Genomic DNA, 26594 nt, shown 5'->3' on the forward strand with positions numbered 1-26594 from the left:
TCTCTGATGTAGAGGTCAAAAGCATTTATAGCTAGCTGACAATTATTTTCATTGCATTAATTTTCTTACTGTACATCTTCACTGAAAATGTTTTAACCCCATTTGCTTCACATTATTGTTCACCAGTTTCAAACATGGCACAGGTTTTGAACAGATCTATTCACCTAGTTAAAAAAACAACGCATATAGCCATGCAGCAGAGAGCTGTGGTTTTACTGTCTTCCTCCAATACCGTGAATACCAGAGTTACATTTGAGCAGCGGTAGCTCCAGAGCTACATCTATGTCTATATAGGATGCATGTATAACAAGTATAATATTTACCATATTCACCATCTTAGCTTAGCTAATTAGCTGAAAACAAAATAGCTGAGTGAATGTCAAGGGCTATTTATGAGTATTTGAATGATTTAATATTTTAGACCCAATGACTGTTCTAAAGGAAACAATAATGTTTAGATCATTTAAGTCTGATTTATACTATCTTCGGGTAATCATGAATGTCTGAACATTTAATGGCAATCCATCCAGCAGCTGTTGACATTTTTCAGTCTGAACCAGAGAGGGCCATGCCAGGTCACATAGCCAACCAAAATGGCATTTTAGAACAATAAGAAGCAATGCCCTTTTGAGACTTGTCCATAAATAGCACCTGAACAGTCAACAGTGGGACGAGTCACTACCAAAGACCTTGCACTAGTGAGAGTGTGGTGATTGGATTATCCTGTTGAATTTATATTTTCGATTTTTCAACACTGTAGGCACCAGAAACCATCACCTCTTTTTAACTTTTGTGGATGTAGAAACAAACCTCACACTGTGCAAATAATACCATACCTATGAATACAGTCTATGGGTTAGATACCCCCAGAGGCAAGACAGACTATTGTTATTTTTGTGTTGCCTTTTTATAGGTAAAGCCTTAAAACTTATAATATAAACTTAGTTCAACTCAGTGAGCAACATGTCTGCATCTATTTTTGTCAGATATGTGGGTTGAATGGAAAATATAAAAGAGACCGAAACCACTCTGCCCATACAACTTTATTAGCTAAAATAAAAGGCAAATATGTCATCCAATGTGATGTATGAAAAGTTTCAAGCCTCGGAAAGTCAGAGCTCCTGTTGTGCAGGGATGATAATATAAACGTATTTCATTATAAAATCCCAAAACACAACAGTATGGTTTGGGGGGAAAAGTATAATTATTCTGCCATAATCATCTTTTTAACAATACTGTACACAGAAAAGCTGTCAGGATATTGGTAAATCAGTCCTCCCACACATCATCTTCCACTTTTCTGCTCCTGCTTTCTGGTCCAGTCTTAATAGTAGCATGTCTGGGTTCAGGATTAATCCTTGCTTCAGTCTGTACTCAAGGCTGTAGTGTTCGCTGACACTGGACATGCGTCAGAGAAGAATGGGGCTCTCTAGTGTGTGGTCTCTGTTGCTAATCCTCATGACAGCTTATTGACCATTATAGCTCGAGGCTGGGGAGGCTTTTAGCAGCAGCCAATACTGCCGGAGCCTCCTCTGCTGTGGCCCATTGTGTGTTGACAAAGAAAGGCTGCATCTTTAACCTTTCACCTTTAAAACCTTCGCAACCTCCGCTGCTATCAGCTCCCCATCAAAATAACATACAGCCTCTTGTCCCCTCTTCCCCCTCCATATGGATGGAGACATGCGTGCTCAGTGTGGCATTTAACACAGGTCGCTGTTGTCAGACTGACATCAGCATCCTGAGATCGAGATGGCAGAAGAAGTGTTAGCAGGCATTTACTGTGGTAATTTAACCACTAATTAAAGCATGAACTCTTAAGCATAGCTCCGTCTCACTGGCTGTGGAAACAGGCAGCAGCAGCAGAAGACAGAGAAACACAAAGCTGGCTTGCAGTTCCTGCTACCTATATCACTGCTCAAACACTAGTCAAATGAATAGTTGCGATAAAATTCAGTTAATTAATCAGGATATTGATAAAAAAATGGCCGCTTTGTTGTCGATTGATTGACCATCACCTTTCAAGCAAATGTGACAACATAGTTGTTCAAGTTTATCAAAAGTGAGGGTGTTCTTTTTTTTCTGAAGGAAGAGTTTTGGACAGATGGTCAGACAAAACATGCTGTGAATTTGGTATCTTTCAATGTGCGATGCCATGGAGAGAGCCAAGCAAACTAACCATTGATTTATTTCATTAGCAATATATCTGGTGATACTGTTTTCGTCGAACTGTCAACAAACTGTGGAAATCGGACTAGGAGGCATCATCAAACTACTTATTTTGTCTGACAAACTGACACAATTTTTTCTATTAATATCATTATTACTAGTGCAGTGCCTGTTCTAAACGTGCCTGTTTGGGATGGGATGTTTACATGGCCGTTGTAAATGCTCCACAGCTAGAATCAGAATGATTCCTTGCCATTAACTATATACTGTCACTTTTCTTTATAGACAAATACAACAAATAATTTTCTACCAGAGCTTGGTTAAAATACACCTAAGTTCAGCTGTCGTTGCCCTCTTTACACAACTTCACTTGATAATTCAATGCATATTGCAGTACAGCAGACACAACATTTCTATCAGAAAGCACCATATGGCTGAACCGATTTGTGCACAAGGCCACGATGTAGAGGCTTAAACAGCAGATATTGAATGTACACCAAGTCACCCACCCTTTGATGCCATAAGACCTCCCCAAGAATCCCTCCCCAGCATTAAAGCGGCCCATATATCAGTCCATCACTGCCACTGCTCCTCTGTCCCAGATGGCCAGGGTTCCGCATGGCCAGTGGAGGGCAACACCAGCTTGTTATCTGAGTAAGCTGGCCCCTACCTGCTAGCCTGACCGAATATGGGCCAGCCCCACTCTTATCTCAGCACTGCAACCCACATAGGCACCGTCTTTAACGTCACACTGTGAGGACCTGGTCTAACAAAACAATACGCAAGAGAAAGAGGCCATGTGGTCACCAAAAAAAGCCGAACCGAATTAAGATGAATAATTACTAACAATAATAACTGATTAATAACTATCAATAGGCGGCAATTTGTAGAATTGCTATAAGTCTAATATTGCAAATATTCACTTGTTGCAGCTTCTGAAAAGTTAACATTTGTTGCCTTTCCTTTTCTTTCTTGAATTTTTGCTAAATCAATAATGGTTGATTGGTGGATAAGATTTAAATGAATGAGGGTTCCTAACCAAAATATTTCATACTGAGCACCATGGCTGGACAGACCTGCAGAAGCTTTGTCCTCATCAATGAAAATCTGTTGATCAAGGTATCAAAGTGCTGGATATCAACTAACTGTGACCACACATTGGCACAAACCACTCTCTTTGTCAGAGCACAGAAAATATACACACAAGAAAGGTTTGAGAGATTACACTTGAACAATACAGTTGTGGGTTGTGTAATGTCCGCTTTCTGCTCAATCAATCAATCAGTCACCCCTCCCACCAGTAAGATGGATGATAGGAAGCAGTAACCACAGATAGATCATTGTTTTCATTCTGCAGCAGGACAGAATGAATCCTGTGCTGGCTGAGAGGTCACAGCAGAGAGGGCTGCTTTACCCCTTGGGCACCCCCCCAGCCCCCCCCCCCCCCCCCCCACCCACCCCACACACACACACACACCTGCAGAAGAGTCACCCAAGCATGACAGGAGCCTCAGACAACCGTAAAGGAGCAGATGGGTTTATAACTAAGTATGGAGTGGAGACATGGAGACATTGACACTGTCACCCCGCTAAATAAGAAGAAAGTTAAATCAGAGGAGATAAGCTCAATGGCAACAATTGAATGGCGAACATTCATATTCTAAAGCTATTCGAATATGAATTTTGAGGCTTCCGGACAGTTGGATGACACCAGGCGAGCAGAATGGAGGGCTGTTGTTTTATTACTTCTGAAGAAGGGGTCACCTTGGCTGCAACACTGTCTACTCCTGAGACTCCTAAAGGGTTCTGTGGACTCAAAAACCTCAGCCACCCCTCCATCGGCATTGTCGTGATTAGATGATGAGGGAATTTACATTTTTCAGTGAATTATCCCTTTAAGGCATGGATGGCCCATAAGCTTTTACTTCTAAACTCGGACAAAACAGAAGTCATTGTAATTGGCACTAAAAACCACAGAAAAACCCTAACCCTAACAGTCACCTTGGATGGTATTAGCTTGGCCCCCAGCTCTACTGTGGAACATGATGTGGAACACGATGGCTAGAGAACTCTTCCTGGTTGAGGTTCCTCTATGATCTATGTAATGTGCCTTGAGATAATGTATATTAATGTATAAGCTAAATGTTATTTCCAGAGGGTGTGAATGGCTACGAATAACCTAGTCCAACAGGTAGACCTTAAATTAAATACTGACACCTTTGTGTACAACCACTCAGAAACAATTCTGCAAGCGCTATCTGAAACATGACAAACAGTCTAGGTCCTGATTAGCAGTCTGTCTTTAAGGCCTGGTCAGGGTCAGAGCCCCTAAACGCTGCATGGTGGATATTACATATGACAGATTGTGAAGGAACTCAAGTGTTGGCTTTCACAGGCTGCTTCACAGTCATCCCTTTGACCTCTACACCTAACCCTTGACCTCGCTATGTAACAGCGCAGCACAATGTCTACTCTGTCCTCCCCGCTGCTTCTGGCTGACAAAGCGCTGCACAGCCCCGTGGTGCTGCCTCCCAGCGCCACTCAAGTTCACAGGGCATGCTCCATGCTCATGAGATCACACTTCGACCAGCAGCAGCGTTTGACAGTCATCACCTGGAAGAATTAGCATTTAAAACTTCTGTAATGCAGGTAGCATTGGAGTACAATACTTTTTACATCATCTGAAAAAATTATCAAAGAACACAACATCCTATAGACATTCAAAAAAATGAATTTAAGATGCAAGGCTCAAAATTACACTTTACATTTTACATCTAATGTGGAGTTCCATTATGTTTTGGAGTAGTATAGCCACTATTTCCCAGCCTTTTGCAACGGAATCATACTAAAATCACAAATAACTGTTTTAGATATCTGTGCATCGCATCTGCAAGTGGATTTTTACAATTTGGGATGAGCAAAATTAATATAACAAATAAGTCAAACTGTGCAAATGAAGGTAACAAATTAAGAAGAAATCCCAAAATATTTATTTATTTTGTGTTATCAGGAGCATCAACTACAAAAAACAATGACGGGCTTACTTCACTATTGGAAAAGGATGTTTGAAATAGTTCAAATGACTGAGCACTTCGGGATAATCTGTAGCTCACATCAAGTGTTTTACCAAGCCAGTATTTATTCATGAAATATTATCAATAAAGATTTCCCCTGAATTTTAAGCAAAAATTTTCTTTTAATGATGATGATGATGAAAATCTGATTAATCAGTGATATTAAACTGATAAAGTTCAGGCAATAATCCACCCTTCCTCTTATCAATGCTTCGGTGTAACCTCTGATGTCAAACAATGGGGTGGAGGCCATTTGTCATAGCATCAGTGACTTTTTCATAGAGCAGTCATCAGTGTATGTTATGTTAACCTAATGAATGTATGTCTTCATCTGTGCTAATCCCGGCGGGCGGCTGGGTGGAGGGTCACACCGTGGTCAGAGGGGCGGAGGCTCTGTCACCGCTGCTTGACACGCTCAAAGGAGCAACTTCCCTTTCATCATACCAGGGGTCAGAGTTTTACTACCTCCCAGAGCCAGCGAGCGTACTGCACTGTGCACACTCAGACCTGTAGCAGCCATCTGATAATCATCACCTTACAAAACACACCAAAAAACAAAACAAACCAGGGGCATCTCCCAGAAGCCACCGAGCTACATTTACATTCAGCTCTATCTTACTCCCTGTTGAGAGCGGGCTCTGGGGATGGCTTCTGAGAGACACTTTGAATGGAGGCTGCAAGTTGGTAAAATACAGACACGTTAAGCTCTGCAGCCAAAACTCAACTCTTTCACTCTTGTTCTCTTTCAGGAACTATGCTGCTGTAACCTGGCAGTGCAACTCTGAGCTCAACTTCAGACGTTCAGGCAAAACCGCAACATATAGTAGTAGAGTATACTTATACTGTATATTTTTATTTTTATTTTCACAATGTATCCATTTCAGTTCACTTTAGTGGCTACAGATTCTGCTGCTGCGATTCTACCCCCCACTCACACATACATACACATAGAAGACACAGACAAAGATGTCAAGAGAGTTGTGGTGATATGAGCTGAGGTGTCAGGGTGTTGTAAACATGATCGCGTGATCTTCGCACGGAATTTATACGCAACTTTCTAACTCGGCCTGCTGTACCACCTTTTCACATTAATTCACATTTTATAGAATTAACGATTAGTGGACATCACGAAAAATACTGGAAGACATGAGATATTTGGTGCAGTCCTAGCCCTCCAGCATTAAGTCCTGCAGTTCAAAACTTGAACTCAAGTGAGCAATGCAGGAAATGTTTGCTCCTCACAGTGTGTTTGTGTATGTAATGAGAACAGTAACGGTTTAGCACATCCCTGTTAGAAGAGTCAATATACACAGCTCTGTGTGTCTTTTCTGTTGACTGTGATATGATCATTGGGGATTTAAAGACTGCTTCAGCAGCCAATTGTCTTCAACCCTTTCCTATCTTCTCGGCATGGAAATGGTAAATGGATGGATTTGTATTTATATAGTGCTTTTCTAGTCTTGATGACCACTCAAAGCGTTTTACAGTACAGTTTCACATTCACCCAATCACACACACATTCATACAGTGCATCTATCCCAGCACTTTGTTTTTCTATGGGGGGCCATTCAGGGTTCAGCATCTTGCCCAAGGACACTTCGGCATGCAGATTGTTCAGACTGGGGATCGAACCGCCGACCTTCAGGTTGGAGGACGACCACTCTACCCTTCAGCCACAGCCCCCTGTAACTTCTCTTCACAAAAATCACCTATGAGTTTCTTCTCTAATTCAAATGTCAGATGTCAAACGTAGGATGACACCCAACTGTTACGACTACTTACAGGAGAACCCATTCCACCCTCTCAAATGGAAATAGCGTTTCTAAACTGAAATGGCTCAGCTGCTCTTTTACGACCCCGCAACAACTGCATCCTTCAGCCCTGCAGTTTCACAGAGAAGTCATCCCTGCTCTACATAGCAAGTTCAGTGTTTTACAGCTGCCTGTAAACTCATCCTCCACCCAAATTCAAACTCAAATTGAAGACATTTATGACCTCTGGCTAGGGTACGTGTTGAATATCGCAGAGGCCTGACAAAAACGTGGGCCTGCAGACAACCAGTGTCATTGTACCAACTGTCCCCCATACTTACTAGAATACAGTTCCCCTAAAAATATGGTTTATGGCATTGAGCTTCTTCTTCCCCAATCCTCCCCCGCTGCTCATCAGCAGCTGTTAGCGCCTCAGGTTATGCCAGGATGGAGCTAACAAACATCTCAGAGAGCGGCCTTACTGCCATCCCAGCCTGTAGCTCATGGATCAAGTGGAGGCTGTAAATACTTTCCTGGGTTACATGGAGGTCAGCAGAGAGCGGGTCATTAATGCTTCAAGAGCAACATCCCACTGACCCTGGTCACCTTTCCCATAGCGCTCACTACCACCTCCCCCATGTGTCGCTCACAGCTCACGCAACAACAAACTCTTACTTTTTTACCCATAAGCGACATTCTGTTAGGTCAATCAAACAATTAGTCAATCAAAAGAGAGTTGGATCTCGACTTTTCTCTATAAAATATTAGTCATTTTCTAGCAAAAATGCCAAAATGTTATATACCTTTAGAATATTTATAAACGTGACATATTTTGGTTATGGGCAGCTACAAAATGTGATGATGATAGAATTCTCATATTTGACTGCTTTGTGATTGAATTAAATGATACCTTTTAACGGTACTAAATTTGACACACACAAAACGCCAAAATTTGTAAATTTAAAGCCATTTCTTGAGATCCAATTTGTCCAAGCTTTATAAATACAGTGACACTTTTATGTGACCTGACTATTTGAATACGATCATAAGAACAGGATGAAAACTGCTGTGCCGTGCTATACTATACTGTGCTGAGCCCTGTTCTGCTGTGTTGCGCATGAATGGCTATGCTGCTGTTCTGTCATTGATGTTGCATCACCATCTGACCATCTTCATTGTGACCACATACATGTGTGTTGCCTGGAAACAGGCGCATCGGGATCAAGGACATTCAGCCTCCAGACCTCTCAGACAGCAGAGAACCTCATTCCTCACATTCAGTCCTCACCTTACAATGATCCCATAATTTACATTCACCTACATTCCCTGGTCTTTGAATGCATTCTCTGGTCTCCCTAAATCCACATTAGTATATCTATGGGCTTTTACAAGGTACAACATCCATTGTCCTTCAACCTCAACAAGAGTAAGGAAAAACTACCCAAAAACCTTTTAACTGGGGAAAAAACATAGAAATCTCAGAGAGAGACCCATGTGAGGGATCCCTCTCCCAGGATGGACAGAAGTGCAGTAGATGCCTTGTTGTCTAATGAAAAGCTAAAACCGTAATAACTTAAATGTGCATGTCTTTAAATAGGGGTAAAAACGAATTAATTTTTTTCATGGAGATAAAACACATACATAAACAAATATATACAATACTTGACACTTTAAAAAAAAGTTCATAAAAATAATTAATAATAACGAATATTGGCCTGATAAACAATTAGTACAACGGCATATCTGAATTTGTTTTAAAATAAGACTATATGAAAAAATATTTTAAGCAACATCTTGAAATGCTTTGAGTTAATATTTCATCATTCGTTATTCAAAAACTCAAATAGCTGTTTTTACCAATCCTCTATGACTACTACATATGTCAATTCAAAATCTACTTTACTGTGTTATTTCGTTGAATTTATTCAGCAAGTGGTATAAAAAAATAACAGAACCATATGTCAGCATTATTTTAAGCCCTATGCAAAATTATAATATAATCCTAAATAATTACTTTGGCCTGTTCTCCTTTTCAATATAAGGTCGAACAATCAGGCTCTAGTCTTTTATTTTTGTCTGCAGGCCTTCATGCTGACGACTCACTAAAATCCCTTCATTCATCAATATTAAGCCTTTAAAATGGAGAAGAAAAAAAAACATCTGCTGTGGAGCTTGTGGTGAGATGAATCACCTTGTTTGAAATGCTAATCAACATGGGTGAGCATTTTCTTCCATCTGCTTAGATTATCTTGGAATGGCCTAAAAGGAACCTCCTTGTTTTACAACATTTAGTGATATAATTTCCTTCACTCCCCAGTTTAAAAAAAATCATTGTAACAGGCCTCGTCAGTATCTGTCTGATGTTTCGATGGAATTTAAGTTTAAGTAAATTAGTTGTATTAACATTTAGCACCTGAACTAAATAACAGATATTTTTTGGAATGCTTGATCAAATTCAGGCCCTTAAAGAAAACATAAGCACCCAAAGTATGCATCATTTTGGTTATCTTACCTCTGCTGGATTTCCTTACTTTACTTATTTACAGGCCCTAAATCCGAAAATCCGATACTTACTAAATTACTAACCAAATTCACTCAAAATAATAGATATATAGATATCAAGTCATGTTCTCCAAAATCTTTTTATTTCCCCAATTAATCATTGAAGAGCTGCAACTATAAGTTACTAGATGAGAAGGACTTTCAAATCATCAGCATCTGCTTCGACATATTGTTTTATTTTTACTTAAATAATGTTACATGTTAAATGAAGCACTAATTTGTTGTGTCGAATATAAAAAGAGATTAACTCAATCTTTAGGTAATATTCTGTGAGTAAGTTTGTATGTTTTATTTGGGGATTTTTGTTACTGGTACAGTAACAAAGCATCAAGGCCTGTGTCCACTTCTTCAGTTTAGATTATATTTATTCTTATCCATTTAAATGTATTATTATCCACAAAACACTCATGTAAGAACAGAAAGCTCTGTTTAAATCTCACTGTGTGTGTGTCTGTGAGGTGAGGAGCAGCTCGTGTCATGGCTGCTGTTGAAATAGATCTAATGATAGCAGAGGAAGCCAAGTTAAGAAATAAAAGAAAACATGACATGATGGATCACATCTGCCCGTGTCCCCCCCCCCCACCCCCACCCCAGTCTCCTTCTTCCACTAACCAACACCAGCCCCTCCTCCTCTACTGTACTCCTTCTGGCTTATCATTCAAGCGTCACACTGGGGGGTTTCGCATCCTGTCCCTGCCCCACCCATTGTCAGCCGTCCCCTTCACCCTGCCCCGAGGGACAGGACAGATCCCCCCACACACACCAGAACAGAGGCTGACAAGGCACTTTCTTTCAGGACATCTACCCCAATGTGCCAGCCTGCAAACCCCCAAGGCCCAAACATGGATCCACACAAACACACAACCCCCTTCCACCCACACAACCTGTCTTCCTTCTTCTCTCTACTTCTTCGCTCAGTGAGTTGAATTACATTAAAAAAGGATACTTCACTGAGCAGAGAGTGGGAGGAGGGAAAACCAAATTCCTGGTCAATTCAAAGATCAATGCAAATTGAGTGTGTTCTTCAAATGTGGTTATGTCATCCAGGGGCTGAAGGAGGGTTCAGCTCCTTTGTTTCTACAACAATGTGAGTTGATAAAAAGCTTTGACAGTCAACACTTCTGCACTTTTCACCAATCAGTCATGGGTTAACCAGCTGGACTTTAACATCTGTAACATCTGCCTATCCTCTAACGTGGCAACTAAACATTATTGTGACCTGATCCATGAATCTACTTACACCTGTATTTTCTTTATGAAAATGGAACCTTCGTTTTTCCCTAACCAAAAAGTTCAAAGTTAAGAGATTAATTAATTGTCAAAATAACTATTATTTCAACCAGTCAATAAAGCAACGACACATTATTTAAAAGACCTTCTTGAATCAATAATATTATTCTGTGTACTATTAAATAAAGATAATGATGAAAGTGTGACAAGAATATTACAAGAACTCTGTTCAGGACAATGTTTTAATTGCTAAAATGCTTTAAATTTTGTGAATCTTATTTTATCAGTCTTGCCCAAACTGCCCATTATAAAATTGATGATTTCTAAATTAAATCCTGATCAAGGGCTTATATATTATTACCAAACATATTCAGTGTTGGTTTATTCATTCATTTATATGTACATTTATGTTATCTGTAATTTGCTTTATACTCTTTTAGCATGAAATAGAGAAAACATGATACATTATTATAATAGTTATTTTAAGGTCAGTATGACTTCTGTTGAGTATTGAATTTTGATTTATCTATTAATTGTATGTTCTATTAAATGTCATGATTATTTTTATAAAGAATTGTGAGATTTCCCAGAAGCCTGGTGAGGATGTCTTCCAGTGGTTTGAAAATCTGTCACATTTATGAAGCTGGACCCAGTGAATGTCAACGTTTTTTACTTGATATATTACTTTAAATGATTTAGGGTATAATTATTGGTGACCGTTGATAAGTTTGCCCTAGTTGACTAATCCCCCTAAAAAATCTGAGCTATATGTTGCTATAAAAATCGGCTGTTGCTGCAGAGAAGCAGGAAGCTCTATGCATTTATACAAATAGATATTTAATAAACACTTTTAGCTACTTACTGTTATAATTATCACCTTTTTATTGATTTCACAATTGCTAAAATGCTGTTTGCAAAAACCTCACAGAGCTCTATCGAAGAGCAGATCCTTTGGACAAGACATATCCATCACATTCTTATGGGCCTTCATGTGTCTTTTGAACTGAGCTCATGAAGTTACCTTATCTACACGCATGTGACACACACACATCTACCAAGCAGAGAACACTTTGCTATTTTAATCTTGGAAATGTCAATAAATCTTCAGTCGCCCGTATAGGTGCAGTATACCGGCCTGGCCGCTGGGAGTTGGCCCACTGCGGGGCTGGGTTGGGGCCTGGACCCGGTCCATATGGACCATATGATGAAATAATAAACGTAAACAAATGACACGAGGATCGAGCTATGGGTGGTCTCCACCTCCATGTATTCTGATCTTAAGACTGTGGGATGAACAGGCCACAGATCAGGCTGAACGTCCTCCATATGAACCGTGCATCTCGTCTTACTTTACTCTCCCTTCCACTCTCCTCCCTCCGTCTCCTCCATCCTGTGCAGAGCAGGCAGCACCGGGTTTTGGGAACTGAAACACTAATGGCTTCAGGGCGTTCTCCAAGTTCAAAAGTTCACCTTTTACGATCTCCTCGAGCCTGACTGACCACCTCCAAATAAAAACATTCCGACCTCTGTTCCCAGTAAGTCCAGCACTCTCTCGCACACTGACAAACACATACACACAGTAGTGTTGGATAACTCCCACTTAAACAAAACAAGAAGACAAATCAAACGTCACAAGTTGGGTCAAAATGAGCTCTGTGATTACTGCAGGTGATTTCCCTTGAGTGACCGGCAGTAAAGTAAAGTTGAGCACATTCAGACACAGTCATTTGCTGGTGACACAGCCTGGGGCTTATTTCTACAGGTATGTAGCCTACAGTTTGGAGAAGGTGCGTTGACGGGCGTGTGAAACCTCAGGCTGCAATAATGGTCGCACTGGTAGAAGGTGAGGACAGAAATGATCCATTCACGGACAGCAGCGGTGTGTTGCACAGGACACACGGTGTGTGTGTTTGAGTGTGTCAATGTGAACATGCAGGACCATGCTCCGGGGCGTGTTCGCCTACCGTTGACGGACTTGGTGTTGTTTCTTTCCGGGTAGTCGAACCCATTCGTCCTCTTCTCTATCTCCATCCTCCTGCATGGGCTGATCCCGTGTCAGCCCGCCGTCGCCTCTCAACACCGCGGGAAACCTGCACACTGCTGCTGCTGAGGTGACAGTGGTGGTGGTGGTGGTGAATATGATGATGATGAAGATGGTGCAGTCTGAGGTGATTCGTGCTGGCGCTGCTTTGTCTCTTCTCAGCCTGGATGGCTCACCCCTGACCACCGTCCCCTGCTTCAGTCAACGGGGAGTAACTGGAGCCACACCCCCAGGGATGGTGCGTTCATGGCCTGCCAGGACGGTGGAGGATAGTGGCTTCCATTTAGAAAACTTACTCATTGCCGGACTGATGTTCAAACTTCAGAGCAAGTGAGGCAAAGTATTAAAGACACAATCTAACTCTTATAGATGGAGAGTTGAATCCATTCGCAATTAACAAATATAATAATTAATTTATGATACAAACAGACCAAAAATAATTAATAGCCTCACCTCTCCACAAAAACTGACCCTGAACTGTGAAAGACTGTTTTTAATACAATTATAATTGTTTAAAGTAGAGCTATCTATGTGTAATAGGCCTACAGTGTAGACTATAGCCCCCTCCATTAGTCAGATTCCATCAAATTTTTTTTTTTCTATAGCCTATATTCACAACACAACATTTGCCTCAAAGGGTTTAACAAGGCGCAACATCCTCTGCACATAAGTAAGAAAAAAGAACCATAATTAAATAAAGGGGAAAAACATCTCAGAGAGAGTGATGTTTGTGGGATCCCAATGAGACAAATTGTGATTTGGGAATATGGGCTATACACATACAATTTGATTAATTTAATGTAATTTATCCCTCTCCTAGGGGGACAGAAGAGCAATAGATGCAGCATATAGCAGAGCACATCAAAGAATAACAATATTGTTTTATTTATCATTTACATGTTAATGTTTAAGATGGAAAGATGAACATGAGAAGATAAAGCTCTAGTAAAGTGAATGAAAAAAAAATGTGGAGACAGAAATTATCTGCTCATGATCCGGAACTAAAACATTTCATCAGTGAACCTCGATGGAGGTGCTTTCATGGCAGCTTTTGAAACATTATCAAGATCATTGATGATGAATATTGATGATGTAGCAGTAGAATGTATGAAAGAATCATTCTGTGTGCCACTTTACAGACAAAACGTCATTGTGAAGCAAGACGATGACCTAAATACTATAAAGGACTTTATCTGTAACAGAGGAAGATATTTCACTTCCTGAAGAGTAGACTGAAGGAGAAAGCCCCTGAGACTAGAAGTGACACAGGCTGTGGCAATCATATCTTTTGGAAACAGGCTTGATACAGGAACAACCGGACATGGACAATGCTCAGATATACTACAGGAAATATGTGATGAAAAATCTCACTTTATGTTGGATAAGGTTTAGAGATAAAGACATCAGCTCTGCATAACACTATAATTTAATTAGTATATCATTCATATTGTGATATGTTGACTATAGTACAAACTGTTAAATTATCAAATGATATTCTATGTTTGTTTTGAAAATGTGCATAGAAGTAATAAAGACTAAAGTATAAAAAGGTGAGAGATTCGAGAAACTTTGCTGACGCCAATGGGCACACGCTTGATGCACTTATTAAAAAAAGTTGTTAAACCAAATATTAAATGTAAGTTCCAAAAACATTTAGAATATATAGCATTTAATACCTTGTTGAGTCTTTTACTTGTCATTTGATTATATAAAAAGGGGGCTGTTAAAACGGACTTTGTTCTATGATGTGGTGAAATGAATATAAATCATTCAATTTAAAAACGCTTCTCTCATTTTCATCGTTTAGATCTTAACTCCAAATGTCAAACAAACACAAACTGGTGTTACTGTAATGATTTCGCCTAATATAACACTTTCAGTTAATCCCACATTCCCTGAAGGTAGCACAAACACACAATTGAGATTACGTAACTTTACCCTGCAGCATTGTGGGATGTGTAGTGTCGAACCCTCAACCCAATCAGGCCCCGTCCTGAATCTGAAGATCAGCCCTTTACCCGATGCTCACACGATAATGCTAATACAATCGTTAGCCTCTGGTACGTCCACGCTAATATGAACGGGCACAGTCCGGGAACAGAACGTGTTCGCTAAGAGCAGCAGGTTTCACAGAAGAGTATTCACTGAGAAATAGTTGAACAGCGTCAGTGCTGCTCCCTGGTGGTCAAAAAGTGTATTAAGCTGAAGCCAGGTGCCGGGGGCAGAACCATACTTGATCTATAGAAATCAGGAGAACACATCCTCCAAACCTTCAAGACCCTTACTTATATGGCACCATCATACCTCAAAGAGCTGATAGTGCCTTATCAATCCACTAGAGCAGTGATTCTCAAATGGGTACTTGAAGGTACTCCAGGGGGTACTTGAGATTTTTTTTTTTATAATTAAAATTAGCATCCATTCAAAAATCCTTGAAAAATTGTTACTTAACAAATATTCAATATAATATATGTGTAAGTTTATGAACTAAATTTTATATTCAGTAGGCTTTTAAATTTAATTATCCTAAAAAAAAAAAATATCCCCCATACCGATGGTTTGACCCAACCTGGCACACGTCACCTGTCATCGCCTGTCATCACCTGCCTTGAAAACTTCAACAATGGAGTCGAATTGAAGTGCAGCAGCAATGCTGCTGAAACACGGAGGGACAAGCGCCAAAGAAGGCGAAACCAGAGCAGAGAGCCTTCCCTAAACAACACCGTGAGAGCTTGTGCCTCTTCGAAGGGGCGCTAAAACGTAAAAGTTTTCCGTTGTGAAGTTAATGATTAATAACAAGAAGTCCGCGTCTCTACCGGTACCCTTTCAAAATAAAAGCATGTAATACAAAAGCGGAAATGAAATTGTATGACCTTAAAGCGAACAAATATTTCACAATAAAATAACAGAAAGACATTTCACCAATATTAACATTAACATAGATTGGGTTATTTACACTTTTTGTTTTTTTCTGTGGGGAGAGATTAGCCAACAGTGGCATTAAGCCACCACATCTTCAGCGGTATCTCCAGACAAAACATGAAAGTCATGTTGGTAAGCCACCTGAGTTTTTTAAGAGGAAACTTTCTGAATTCAGGTCATCTCAAGACACGATGCGAAAAGCCTCCCAGAAGCAAGCGGAAACAAGCTACCTGTCAGTATTCTTTTCGATCCTTAAAGAAGATATTTTAAGATGATAAATATAAAAAAAATATGTTTTGAGCTAATCTGTTATTTAAAACTAAGTTAATGATTAATTTTTTGGGAAGAAGTGTTTAGCTATAATTAAGTTCATGAGTTCAGTTTGAGAACATATCTTTATTATGATCCCAAAAAAGGTCACTTTAAGTTGATAATTATTTTTGATGTGCACAAATCTTTATTTATATTGAGATAATAATAAAAGTCTAGTTATTTTTATATCTTTTTATTTCCAAATAGTTCAAGAGAGACCACTACAAATGTGCAATGTTATGGAAATTGATGGAGTTTTAAATTTGAATGTGTCTAGTTACAAGGATTAATAAATCACATTACATCTTTCTTTCAACCAAAAATGCTTTGCGCTGGTCAGGGGGTACTCGGCAGAATTTTTTCTTCAAAGGGGGTACGTCACTGAAAAAAGGTTGAGAACCACTGCACTAGAGTACTGTGCTCGCAGAATTCAGGCTTAGCCAACTTGTCGAGTTCAGTAAAGTTGGCAAGATATTCACAGATTCTGACTTCCTGGATCAATAAGTCATAAGCGAAACGTTGTTAAAGCACAACTGCTGCATAATTACCACCGTAGTAATGTGGACAACTTTTGGTTAGAATATACAGTATTACAGTGTGGTTATTGAATATTTTTGTTATATCTATTTTCGGTGTTGCACTATGTAGACGGTCCTGGCGCACTCGTTTCTCAGCAAGCTGTACGTAGACACCAATTTTCTGTGTCCATCACGGAGGACGACTCATAGTGACGAAAACTGGCCTGTAGCCCGTTGTCTACCTTACTACGGTGTGAATTATGCAGCGTTTTATGACGTATTGATCCGGGAAGACCGAATCTGTGGATATCTTGCCAACTTTACTGAACTTACTTGTCATCCCTAAAGTCTCTAAAAGTAGAGTAGGATCCAGAGCTTTCAGCATCAAGCTCCTCTCCTGTGGAATCATCTCCCACTCTCAGTTCAGGAGGCAGACACCATCTGTATGTTTAAGAGTACCTTCCTTTACGATAAAACTTATTAGAGCCGGTCCAGGCTTGCCTTAGACCTGGAGGTCAAGGGACCCATGACACACGGAGCTTATTTTTCCTCTTCTCCCTCTTTATCACAGTAAAGACATTAATATCTCATCAATACATGTTAATGACTCAATTGCGAATCAGAGATCGTGGTGGCAGCTGATCGTGGACTATGATTACAACAAAACTACTTACATACAATATGCCTCATATACCATTACTGACAGTTCCCTTCATTTCTATCAGACCTTTTCTAATGTATAAATACTTAAAAAATGTACACACTTTTCCGTTTTGTTACAAACTGCTTCTTCTAATCAATGTTGTAAATACAGTTATTTTGCTGATGTTCTAAGTTACACGTGGATTGTACTTCTCCCTCACATGTGGCTCTCTAAAGTTTTTTAGTATTTTTCTCCTGTTAATAGTATTTTTGGGGTTAGTTTTTCCTTACACTTGTTGAGGGTTAAGTACAAAGGATTTGGCACCTTGTTGAAGCCCTATGAGACAGATTGTGATTTGTGAATATGGTCTATAAAATTTTTATTTGATTGATGCTAAGATAAGATTTAATAAGAGAGATTTTCATGTGTCTTTATTTGTCCGATACTTTATTGTCCCCATGGGTAAATTTGCTTACGGCACTGTCCATCCTGCCATTTCACATAAAATAAAATAATATATCTTACACATTGACCTATAATACTTACATAAACATCTGCTGACAGTGACGACGTATTGCACTGTGACAAATTGCTAAAATGTATCTACACTGTTTGACCAATAAAATAGTCAGACTTCAAGGCAGTTCTGGGATGTCATGAAGTAAATTCAGTATGTTACTGCAGTATGTTATTAAGTAACTGTACTTTTCTCCAGTAAATGTAATTTTGAGGACATTTTACTTTTACTCCACTACATATATCAACAAATATATTTCTACGCAAACCAGCCTACCAGCCGCATGATGATGTGCTCTGCACGCTGATGTGCGCCGCATAATGATCCCGCAGGATGATGTGCGGTGATGATGTGCGCAGCAGGATGATGTGCGCCACACGATGATGTGCGCCACAGGATGAAGTGCGCTGCAGGATGATGTGCACCGCAGGATGATGTGTGGTGATGGTGTGCGGATGTGTGCGTAGGATGACGTGCGCCGCACAATGATGTGCAGTGATGATGTGCACCGCAGGATGATGTGCGATGCAGATGATGTGCACCGCAGGATGATGTGTGGTGATGGTGTGCGGATGTGTGCGAAGGATGACGTGCGGCGCACAATGATGTGCAGTGATGATGTGCACCGCAGGATGATGTGCGATGCCGATGATGTGCGCCGCAGGCGGATGTGCGCAGCACACAGAGGTGCGCCGCAGGATGAAGTGCGCCGCAGGATGATGTGCACGGCAGGATGATCAGCGCTGCAGGATGAGGTGTGCAGCACGATGATGTGCGCTGCGCGCTGATGTGCGCCCCAGGATGATGTGCGCCGCAGATGATGTGCACAGGATGAGGTCGCCACAGGATGAAGTGCGCTGCAGGATGATGTGCACGGCAGGATGATCAGCACTGCAGGATGAGGTGTGCAGCACGATGATGTGCGCTGCACGCTGATGTGCGCCCCAGGATGATGTGCGCCGCAGATGATGTGCGTAGCAGGATGATGTGCGCTGCACGATGAGGTGCGCCCCAGGATGATGTGCGTAGCAGAATGATGTGCACCGCACGCTGATGTGCACCGCATGATGATGTGGGTGATGATGATATGCGTTGCAGGATGATGTGTGCCGCACAATGATGTGCGCCGCATGATGATGTGTGCCACAGGATGATGTGCGCCACAGGATGAAGTGCGCCGCAGGATGATGTGCGCTGCAGGATGAAGTGTGCCGCAGGATGATGTGGGTGGCAGGATGATGTGCGCCACAGGACGATGTGCGCCACAGGATGATGTGCGGTGATGATGTGCGCCACACAATGATGTGGGTGATGATGTGCGCAGCAGGATGAAGTGCGTCACAGGATGAGGTGTGCAGCAGGATGAAGTGCGCCGCACGATGAGGTGAGCGGCAGGATGATGTGCACCACAGGATGATGTGCGCCACACAATGATGTGGGTGATGATGTGCGCAGCAGGATGACGTGCGCCACACGATGAGGTGCGCCACAGGATGAAGTGCAGGGCACGATGATGTGCGCCGCAGGACTATGTGCTGCAGGATGATGTACGCTGCAGGATGATGTGCGCAGGAGGATGATGTGCCCTGCAGGATGATGTGCGCTGCAAGATGTGCGCTGCAGGATGATGTGCGCAGCAGGATGATGTGCGCCACATGATGATGTGGGTGATGATGATATGCGCTGCAGGATGATGTGTGCTGCACGACGATGATGTGTGCCACAGGATGATGTGTGCGGCAGGATGATGTGCGGTGATGATGTGCACCGCAGGATGATGTGCGCCGCAGATGATGTGCACTGGATGAGGTGCGCTGCAGGAAGATATGCGCCGCACGTTTGATGTGCGGTGTGCTCTGCAGGATGATGTGCGCAGCAGGAAGATATGCGCCGCAGGATGATGTGCTCTGCAGGAAAATGTGCGCAGCAGGATGATGTGCGCTGCACATTGGCCGCAGGATGATGTGCACGGCAGGATGATGTGCGCTGCACGCTGATGTGCGCCGCATGATGATGTGCACTGCATAATAATGTGCGGTGATGATGATATGCCCCGCAGGATGATGTGCACGGCAGGATGATGTGCGGTGAGGATGTGCATTGCAGGATGATGTGCGGTGATGAAGTGTGCTGCAGGATGGTGTGCGCCGCAGGAGCCGCATGATGATGTGCGCCAGAGGATGATGTGAGCTGAAAGATGATGTGCGCCGCTGTTTAGAACTTAAAATAAGCTTTCTTCTACAGAAGCATATTACATTCACTTCACAAAAAAATTATCTCGGAAATTCTGAGAGAAATGTCCAAAAAGATTACAAATAAAAGTGAATGCAATACGCTTCCGTATTCTTCTGTTGATTCTTGTCCTGTATTGTTAAATGTTAGAATATCAAATTTAATCAAAAGGCTGTTATGTGGGGTGGAACTTCTAGCTCTAGGTCCAACCCTCCTCCTTTATCCGGGCTTGGGAGAGGCAAAATGATCCAAAAGAGATTTTTTTTTTTTCTTCTTAAGTTTTGGTTTAGTTTTCAAGGGCCCTGAAAGGGTTCAGTTTCACCACGTTCCACACGGGAGATGTCGACTCTGCATTGACGAAGAGACTGATTTCAATGACTCATGACTCATATTTTCCAGTGACAGTGAAGATACATTTACACTTACATCCCTCTCTGTAAGCCAGGGCAGGATCAGCGGTGGCTTTGCATGCGGTGCATCAGCGGTGGCTGCTGAGCCATGCATTTGCAGTCTGGAGGAAGCGGAGGGTGGGTCTCCTCTCTGCTCTGACTGCAGGACTCCTGCAGGCTACTGGGAGACTGACAAGTGCGTTGGGACGGCGGAGGGGCTTAGGGCAGCACCCGCTGCTCGTTGAGGACAGTAACTGCAGAAAGATACGTGCTTTCACGTCAGTCTCCAAAACACCAGAAAGTCTCCAATATCACCAGAAAAAGTCGCTAGATTTTTTTCGCTAGTAGCTTTGGACAAAAAAAGTCGCCATGAGGATTGTAAATCGCCAGATTTAGAGACAGAGTCGCTAAATTGGCAACACTGTTGTAGGGTAATAATTAGCCAGCTGATGGCGCCAAAACCCCTTCAGGTTTTCTGCAGCGGGTATTGCTGTTCTGAAACAACAATTTAGTTGACGTCAAACTGAGACTATCCAAATTGTAAATACATAGATTATATTGTATTAACATCAACATCCAATCATAAACAAATCTTGTTGTAAATATTATTGTTGTTGTTATGTAGGCAAGTTGTACTTTTCAAACCGAGACGGTGTGTATGTGTCTGTGCGTGTGTGTTACCTGTACTCATATCTTTGTGAGGACCATTTTAAGCACCGACCCAACAGAGTGAGGACATTTTGACCAGATCTCACTTTTTCCAAGGGCGGTTTGAGGGTTAAGACTTGGTTTTGGGGTTGGAATCAGGTTTGGGTTATGGTTAGGGTTAGGGTTAGACATTTAGTTTGGATGGTTAATATTAGGATAAGGGGCTTAGGGAATGTATTCTGTCAATTAGTGTCCTCGCTCAAATAGAAGTACAAACATTCGTGTGTATGTTTGTTTGTGTGTGTGTTCGTGCGTATGTGTGCATGTGCGTGTGAGTAGACCCCTCCCATCACTGTAGTCAGAACGCGCGGGTGGAGACAGGGCGCATGCACACAAACACAACGCACGCACACGCTCACACAGCATCCTATATGTAGACAGACGGACACAGACTGGTGGAGATGGAGTAAATGTAGGCGCACTTCTTCGTCATATGGACTGAATGCAGTGACTGGCGCTTTGGATTTGTGCTCTTCACGCCACAGAGAGAGACCAGAGAGAAAATGTGGAGATACACAAACTTGTTCGCCTGTCTGTTGGTTTTGTGTTCGGATTCGTCTTCACAGAGCAAGGTAGGTCAGACGAGAAGTGCATTTTTTGTCATGTCCCATTTTCTTTACCAAGAATTGCATGCACAGCTGCATAGTGCTGCGGATTAAATAAGTATTACTATGTAGTTATGTCCGTAATGGTCAATATATTGCTGCGGGATACAGTGTCCAGCTCTTCTGCCCTGTTCTGCTCAAACTCAACTCTCATGTTTTGGTGTCATGGTGCCTCTGCTTCAGACAAATGAGTGTCTAGACCAATACCCAACAGTTTCCTCAAGTCAGACCTTTAATTGTCTGTCTAAAGGTGGCAGATGGTTCAGGTTATGTATCATTTTTTATGATTGGAGGTAATCCTCCCAATGAGGGCTTATGTGTGACAAGGGTAACAATGGGTTTAGGAAATCATACCTCCGCAGTGTGCAGACCTGATGCTTTTGGAGTGTGGGAGAGATGACACTCTCAGTGGGGTTACTAATATCTGGTTGTCATTGTTTGTGCAGCTGCTGGATCCCCCAACTCTCCCTCAGCCTAATCCAGCTCTACACACACTTGCATACACAGATATGCACTGCCAGAGGATAAAACACATGTACGGCTCACATTATACAGTATATGAAGACAAGAGGCACGGTCGCCTATGTACCTTGTGTATGTGTGTGTGTGTGTGTATGTGTGTGTGTGTGTGCGTGCGTGTGTGTGTACTTTGGATACAATCAGAGAGGCCAAATCAGCAGCAGTGTGAGTCAGTGAAGAGTCAAGAGTAATATAAGCAGTATGTCAGGAGTAATAAGGGTCTTTGTAAAATGTGCCTGTGCATGGTTAGCTCTGGGTCCCTTAGTTTAAATGAAGGGAAATATACTACTACAGCTTACAGTGTTACTTTGACAATAACAACACCTGTGCATAAAGCTCGGTAAAGAAATAGTTTCCCCATTTGCTGGCAAGTAACTTGACTGGCCTGCACAGAGCCCTAACCTCACCTTTGGGAGGAACTGGAACACCAACTGCACTCCAAGTCTCACCACCCAGCATCAGTGTTGGATCGCTCCCGAATGGGAGCAAACTACAGGAGCCTGTTTATTATAGCTGGTCGAAAGAAACCAGAGAAGTGGAGGCTGTTGTAGCAGCACATTTATGTTCATGTTGCAGGAATGTCCAACAAACACAAATAGCTTATGTTCAGGTGGCCACATACTTATGGCCACAGAGTGAACATCTAGTAATAGGAGTGAAAGAACGAGTAGTGTCAGGAGTAGTGGTGATGTGGTTGAGGAAGGAGGTAATACAGTTGAAAATAACCATTTTCTCCTACATAAGAAAATAAAATGTACACCCTTAAATATGGTAATACAGCGCTGCAAGGCTATCAGTTGCCCCAACTATCAGTTAAATAAGTCAGACACTGGCATTAGATCAGTGCTAGCACTGTGTGATGAATTATCTCTGTTAGAGAATATATGAATGACAATGAATGTGTGTGGATGTGACTTGTAATGTAAAAGTGTGAGGGCGCTGAGTGGTGATTAAGACTAAAATGCTATATATACACTGTCCATTTGCAAGTACAAATACTATTAGTAGCAGTCACAGCAGTACCATCCCCAGAAGCAGTGGCATCCTTATGTCTGTAATGTTGGTTGACAAAATACAGCTTTGAAACCAGATATGGGTGAAGCAGCATCTGATTTGTATTTTTCATGTTCTGTTAAATATTGTTTTATTATGGTAAGTTATAATAAGTTACATTTTATTTTAATTTTAAGTTTTAATCATGGCCTGACATGGAAGCGTAATAAAAGATTGTCTTTCAGCTTACTCTAATAGAACAATCCAAATAATAACCTTATTATTTAATATTGCAAGGCACAAATACTAAAATAGTGTAATTGTACAAGTGTACAATTACGTTTAAATTATATAAATGTCCAGTCTTTAATTCAGGTGTACCATAAATGATTAGACCCCAAAAAACATTTCAACGACAATGAAATTCACCCAGAAGAGAAAAGCATTTTCACTTTCACTTTAATAATCAATCAGTCAATCAATCACATTTTATTTGTATATCCCATATTCACACATTCCAATTTTTTTCTCATAGGGCTTTATCATGGTGTGACCTCCTCTGCCCTTAACCCTCAACAAGAGTGAGGAAAAACTACCCAAAAAGGGTAAAATAACATAGAAACCTTAGAGAGAGCCACATGTGAGGATCCCTCTCCCAGGACGGACATAAGTGCTAGATCCCACATGTAATGGATAATAATAATAATAATAATAATTGAAATTATAAAAATGATGAAATAAAAATGTCACATTAGACTTATTTTAGGTGAACGACTTTGTTTAGACAATGTAGTCTGTTGTATTATGAGTATATGTGTGTCACTTACATAAAGTTGGCTAATTGTACATATTGCTAAAGGCTACATGACCAACATTTGCTTCAGCAGCTGTTTACTTGACTTCTGCACAAACGTAGCAAGTTCCAAACTTCCTTCCTTCACTCACCATTTCTCGCTCCAGGTTTTTCTCACACAACACTTACACTTTTGTTTTGCTTTTAATTTGATAATTTCTTTCCTATTGACATTAGGATGCTAATTACTTTCTGACAGCAAGTCACTGTAATGTCTAGTCTGTCCTGAATAAATAGCTTTGCTCAGAGGACATATTATAACCTGTCATATAACGTTTGTCATGCAAACTCAATGACTCCCTAAGCTCTTGGTGAGACTGGTAAGTTAACAGCTGTTGATGCTAAATGTTGACATATCATAATTTCTTCTGGACTACAGCGGACACCCAGTCATAGTCTGTAGTTGTCTGGTGCCACTAGCATTAATGAGAGACAAAGCCCGCTTAGAGAAGAGCATGGAGGGCAGAGGGTGGCGTGGGAAACACTGCACCTGCTTCATGTTTTGGTAGTAAACAAACCCAAGAACAATCTGCACAAAATCAGCAGGGGGTGAGACAGAAGGAGCCAGCCGAGTGGGATGCCCAGTGTGCCTCAGTGAAACAGCATTCTGGAGTATGGCACTCTGATGTTGGCACAGACAGGGCTTGGCCAAACATGCATGCTCTTACATGTGCTGTATGGTGTGCCTCAGGTCATTCCGATAATGTGAAAGATATGGCATTTTATCATGCCATATTATACTAGTTAGGCTTGCTTTAATAGGGCATGTCACATGGGGCTTGATGAAGTGTCCACCTTATCAGACTGTGGAGAGACACATCACCCTGTTTGTGGTTAAAACAAAGCTGCAAGCTGAAGAGGAGTAGGAGTGACACTGGGGCAACGACCGGTGCAATATAGATGTTTATTCTATAGACGCTTCACTGTTCTTGATCCTTGAACTAATTAACACATCAGCCATTAAATCAACCTATAAGTCTGCATGGACACGAAAACCAGTGTGTTTGTTTCATATTGACTCGCGTTGTGGGGACCTACATATGTTAACTCGGTCATATGGTTGTATATTGTCTTCCTTATAGGGACACAAATCCTATAATGTCCCTATAGTGTGAATTATTACAGTTTAAAGTGAAGAATGATGATTTAGGGTTAGGTTTATATTAAGATTAAGATTAGGGTTAGGGTTAGGGCAGCGGTCGGCAACCTGCGGCTCCGGAGCCGCATGCGGCTCTTCAGCACCTCTGCAGTGGCTCCCTGTACAGTGCATGTTGCGCATATTTTTCGCGAACGGTGAACTTAACGAATCAGTTATTTCATATGATGAACGTGAGTGAACGTCACGTTCATTTATTAGATAATCATCGTATCAGGCCATCATGAAATACCAGGAGCGGGCGAATGTGTGTGTGTGTGTGTATGTGTGTGTACACGCTCCCAGATAGCCGACACACACACAGAGCCTGGTCTCCGCCCCCCGTCCTGAGCACCGCTCACTCGCTCAGAGAGACACAGAGCAGCCTCTCAGTGACTGACCGGCTGCTTCTCAACAGTGGAAACAGTGAAAACAACGAGTTTCTCTGGTCTCAGCTGATCAGAGATCAGCGCCTAAGCTTCTTGATCAGAACAGAAGCTGCAGGTGGTTTTTACCGCTCTGCAGTTTCTGTGTCGGCCTCCAGTCTGACCTGCTCTCACGTTTTGTTTTAATATTTTAGCAACTAAAATATGCGTCACATCCTATTACGTCCCGGCGCTCTTCCCTGCAGGTCGCTAATCTATAGTCATGACCCCCGGCCTCGGTAAACTAATCATGGATAAATCCCAGCAGAGAAAAGTCTGGGAGGGAAATATAGTTTAATTCTGCGTGGACAGATTACTTTGCTTTCACTGCCACCAATGCTGTCTTACATGTATGTTTGTACGGTGGCCCTGAGAGCTCAACGAACAGCAACTTAAGAAAACACATGCAAGTTGACAAAACACATGCAAGTTGACAAAACACAAGCAAAGTAAGAAAACATCTTCATCAATTTCACAACACAACACAACACATTACAGAAACTCGCTGCAAATAGACACACGCGCTGCAAATAGACACACTCGCTGCAAATAGACGAACGCGCAGGAAATAGACGAACGCGCAGCAAATAGAGGCGACAACACAACGGAAGTGTTTCCAGAGGACAGGTAAAAGGGATAGACACAGGAGACACTAAAACGTCCAATACACCATACAATTTTGGTTCCGCACAGGGTTTGGCAACCCGCGGCTCTGGAGACGAACGCGGCTCCTTAGTCCCTCTGCAGTGGTTGTACTGTACAGTGTTGTGCATATGTTTCGCGATCGCTGAACTTAACGAATCACGTTTCATATTTTTAACGTGAACGTAAAGATGAACGTGATTGAACGTCACGTCACTTTTTTTCAATCATCATCGTATCAGGCCCTCATGAAATACCAGGAGCGGGTGTTTGTGTGTTGTGTGTGTGTGTGTGTGTAGCGGGCTGACCGGTCTCGGGTCTCGGGGCACCGACCCCGCCCACTCGCTCAGAAGAGGG

The 26594-nt window shown here is 41.8% G+C and overlaps 2 protein-coding genes across 2 annotated transcripts in view; one reads left to right on the forward strand and one right to left on the reverse strand.

The window, feature by feature from the left end:
• Positions 1–13046, reverse strand: part of nr6a1a (nuclear receptor subfamily 6, group A, member 1a) — an 86915-nt gene extending 73869 nt beyond the window's left edge. Inside the window, exon 1 of the mRNA XM_062384923.1 lies at positions 12748–13046. Within this exon, the coding sequence (XP_062240907.1) occupies positions 12748–12814 (67 nt within the window). The 5' untranslated portion in view covers positions 12815–13046. The remainder of the gene's footprint in view (positions 1–12747) is intronic.
• An 8367-nt stretch (positions 13047–21413) lies between these two features.
• Positions 21414–26594, forward strand: part of LOC133950796 (olfactomedin-like protein 2A) — a 28474-nt gene continuing 23293 nt past the window's right edge. The window contains exon 1 of the mRNA XM_062384926.1: positions 21414–21637. Coding sequence (XP_062240910.1) covers positions 21569–21637 — 69 coding nt within the window. The 5' untranslated portion in view covers positions 21414–21568. The remainder of the gene's footprint in view (positions 21638–26594) is intronic.

Source organism: Platichthys flesus, chromosome 3 (genome assembly GCF_949316205.1).
Source record: "Platichthys flesus chromosome 3, fPlaFle2.1, whole genome shotgun sequence".
Taxonomy (NCBI): Eukaryota; Metazoa; Chordata; class Actinopteri; order Pleuronectiformes; family Pleuronectidae; genus Platichthys; species Platichthys flesus.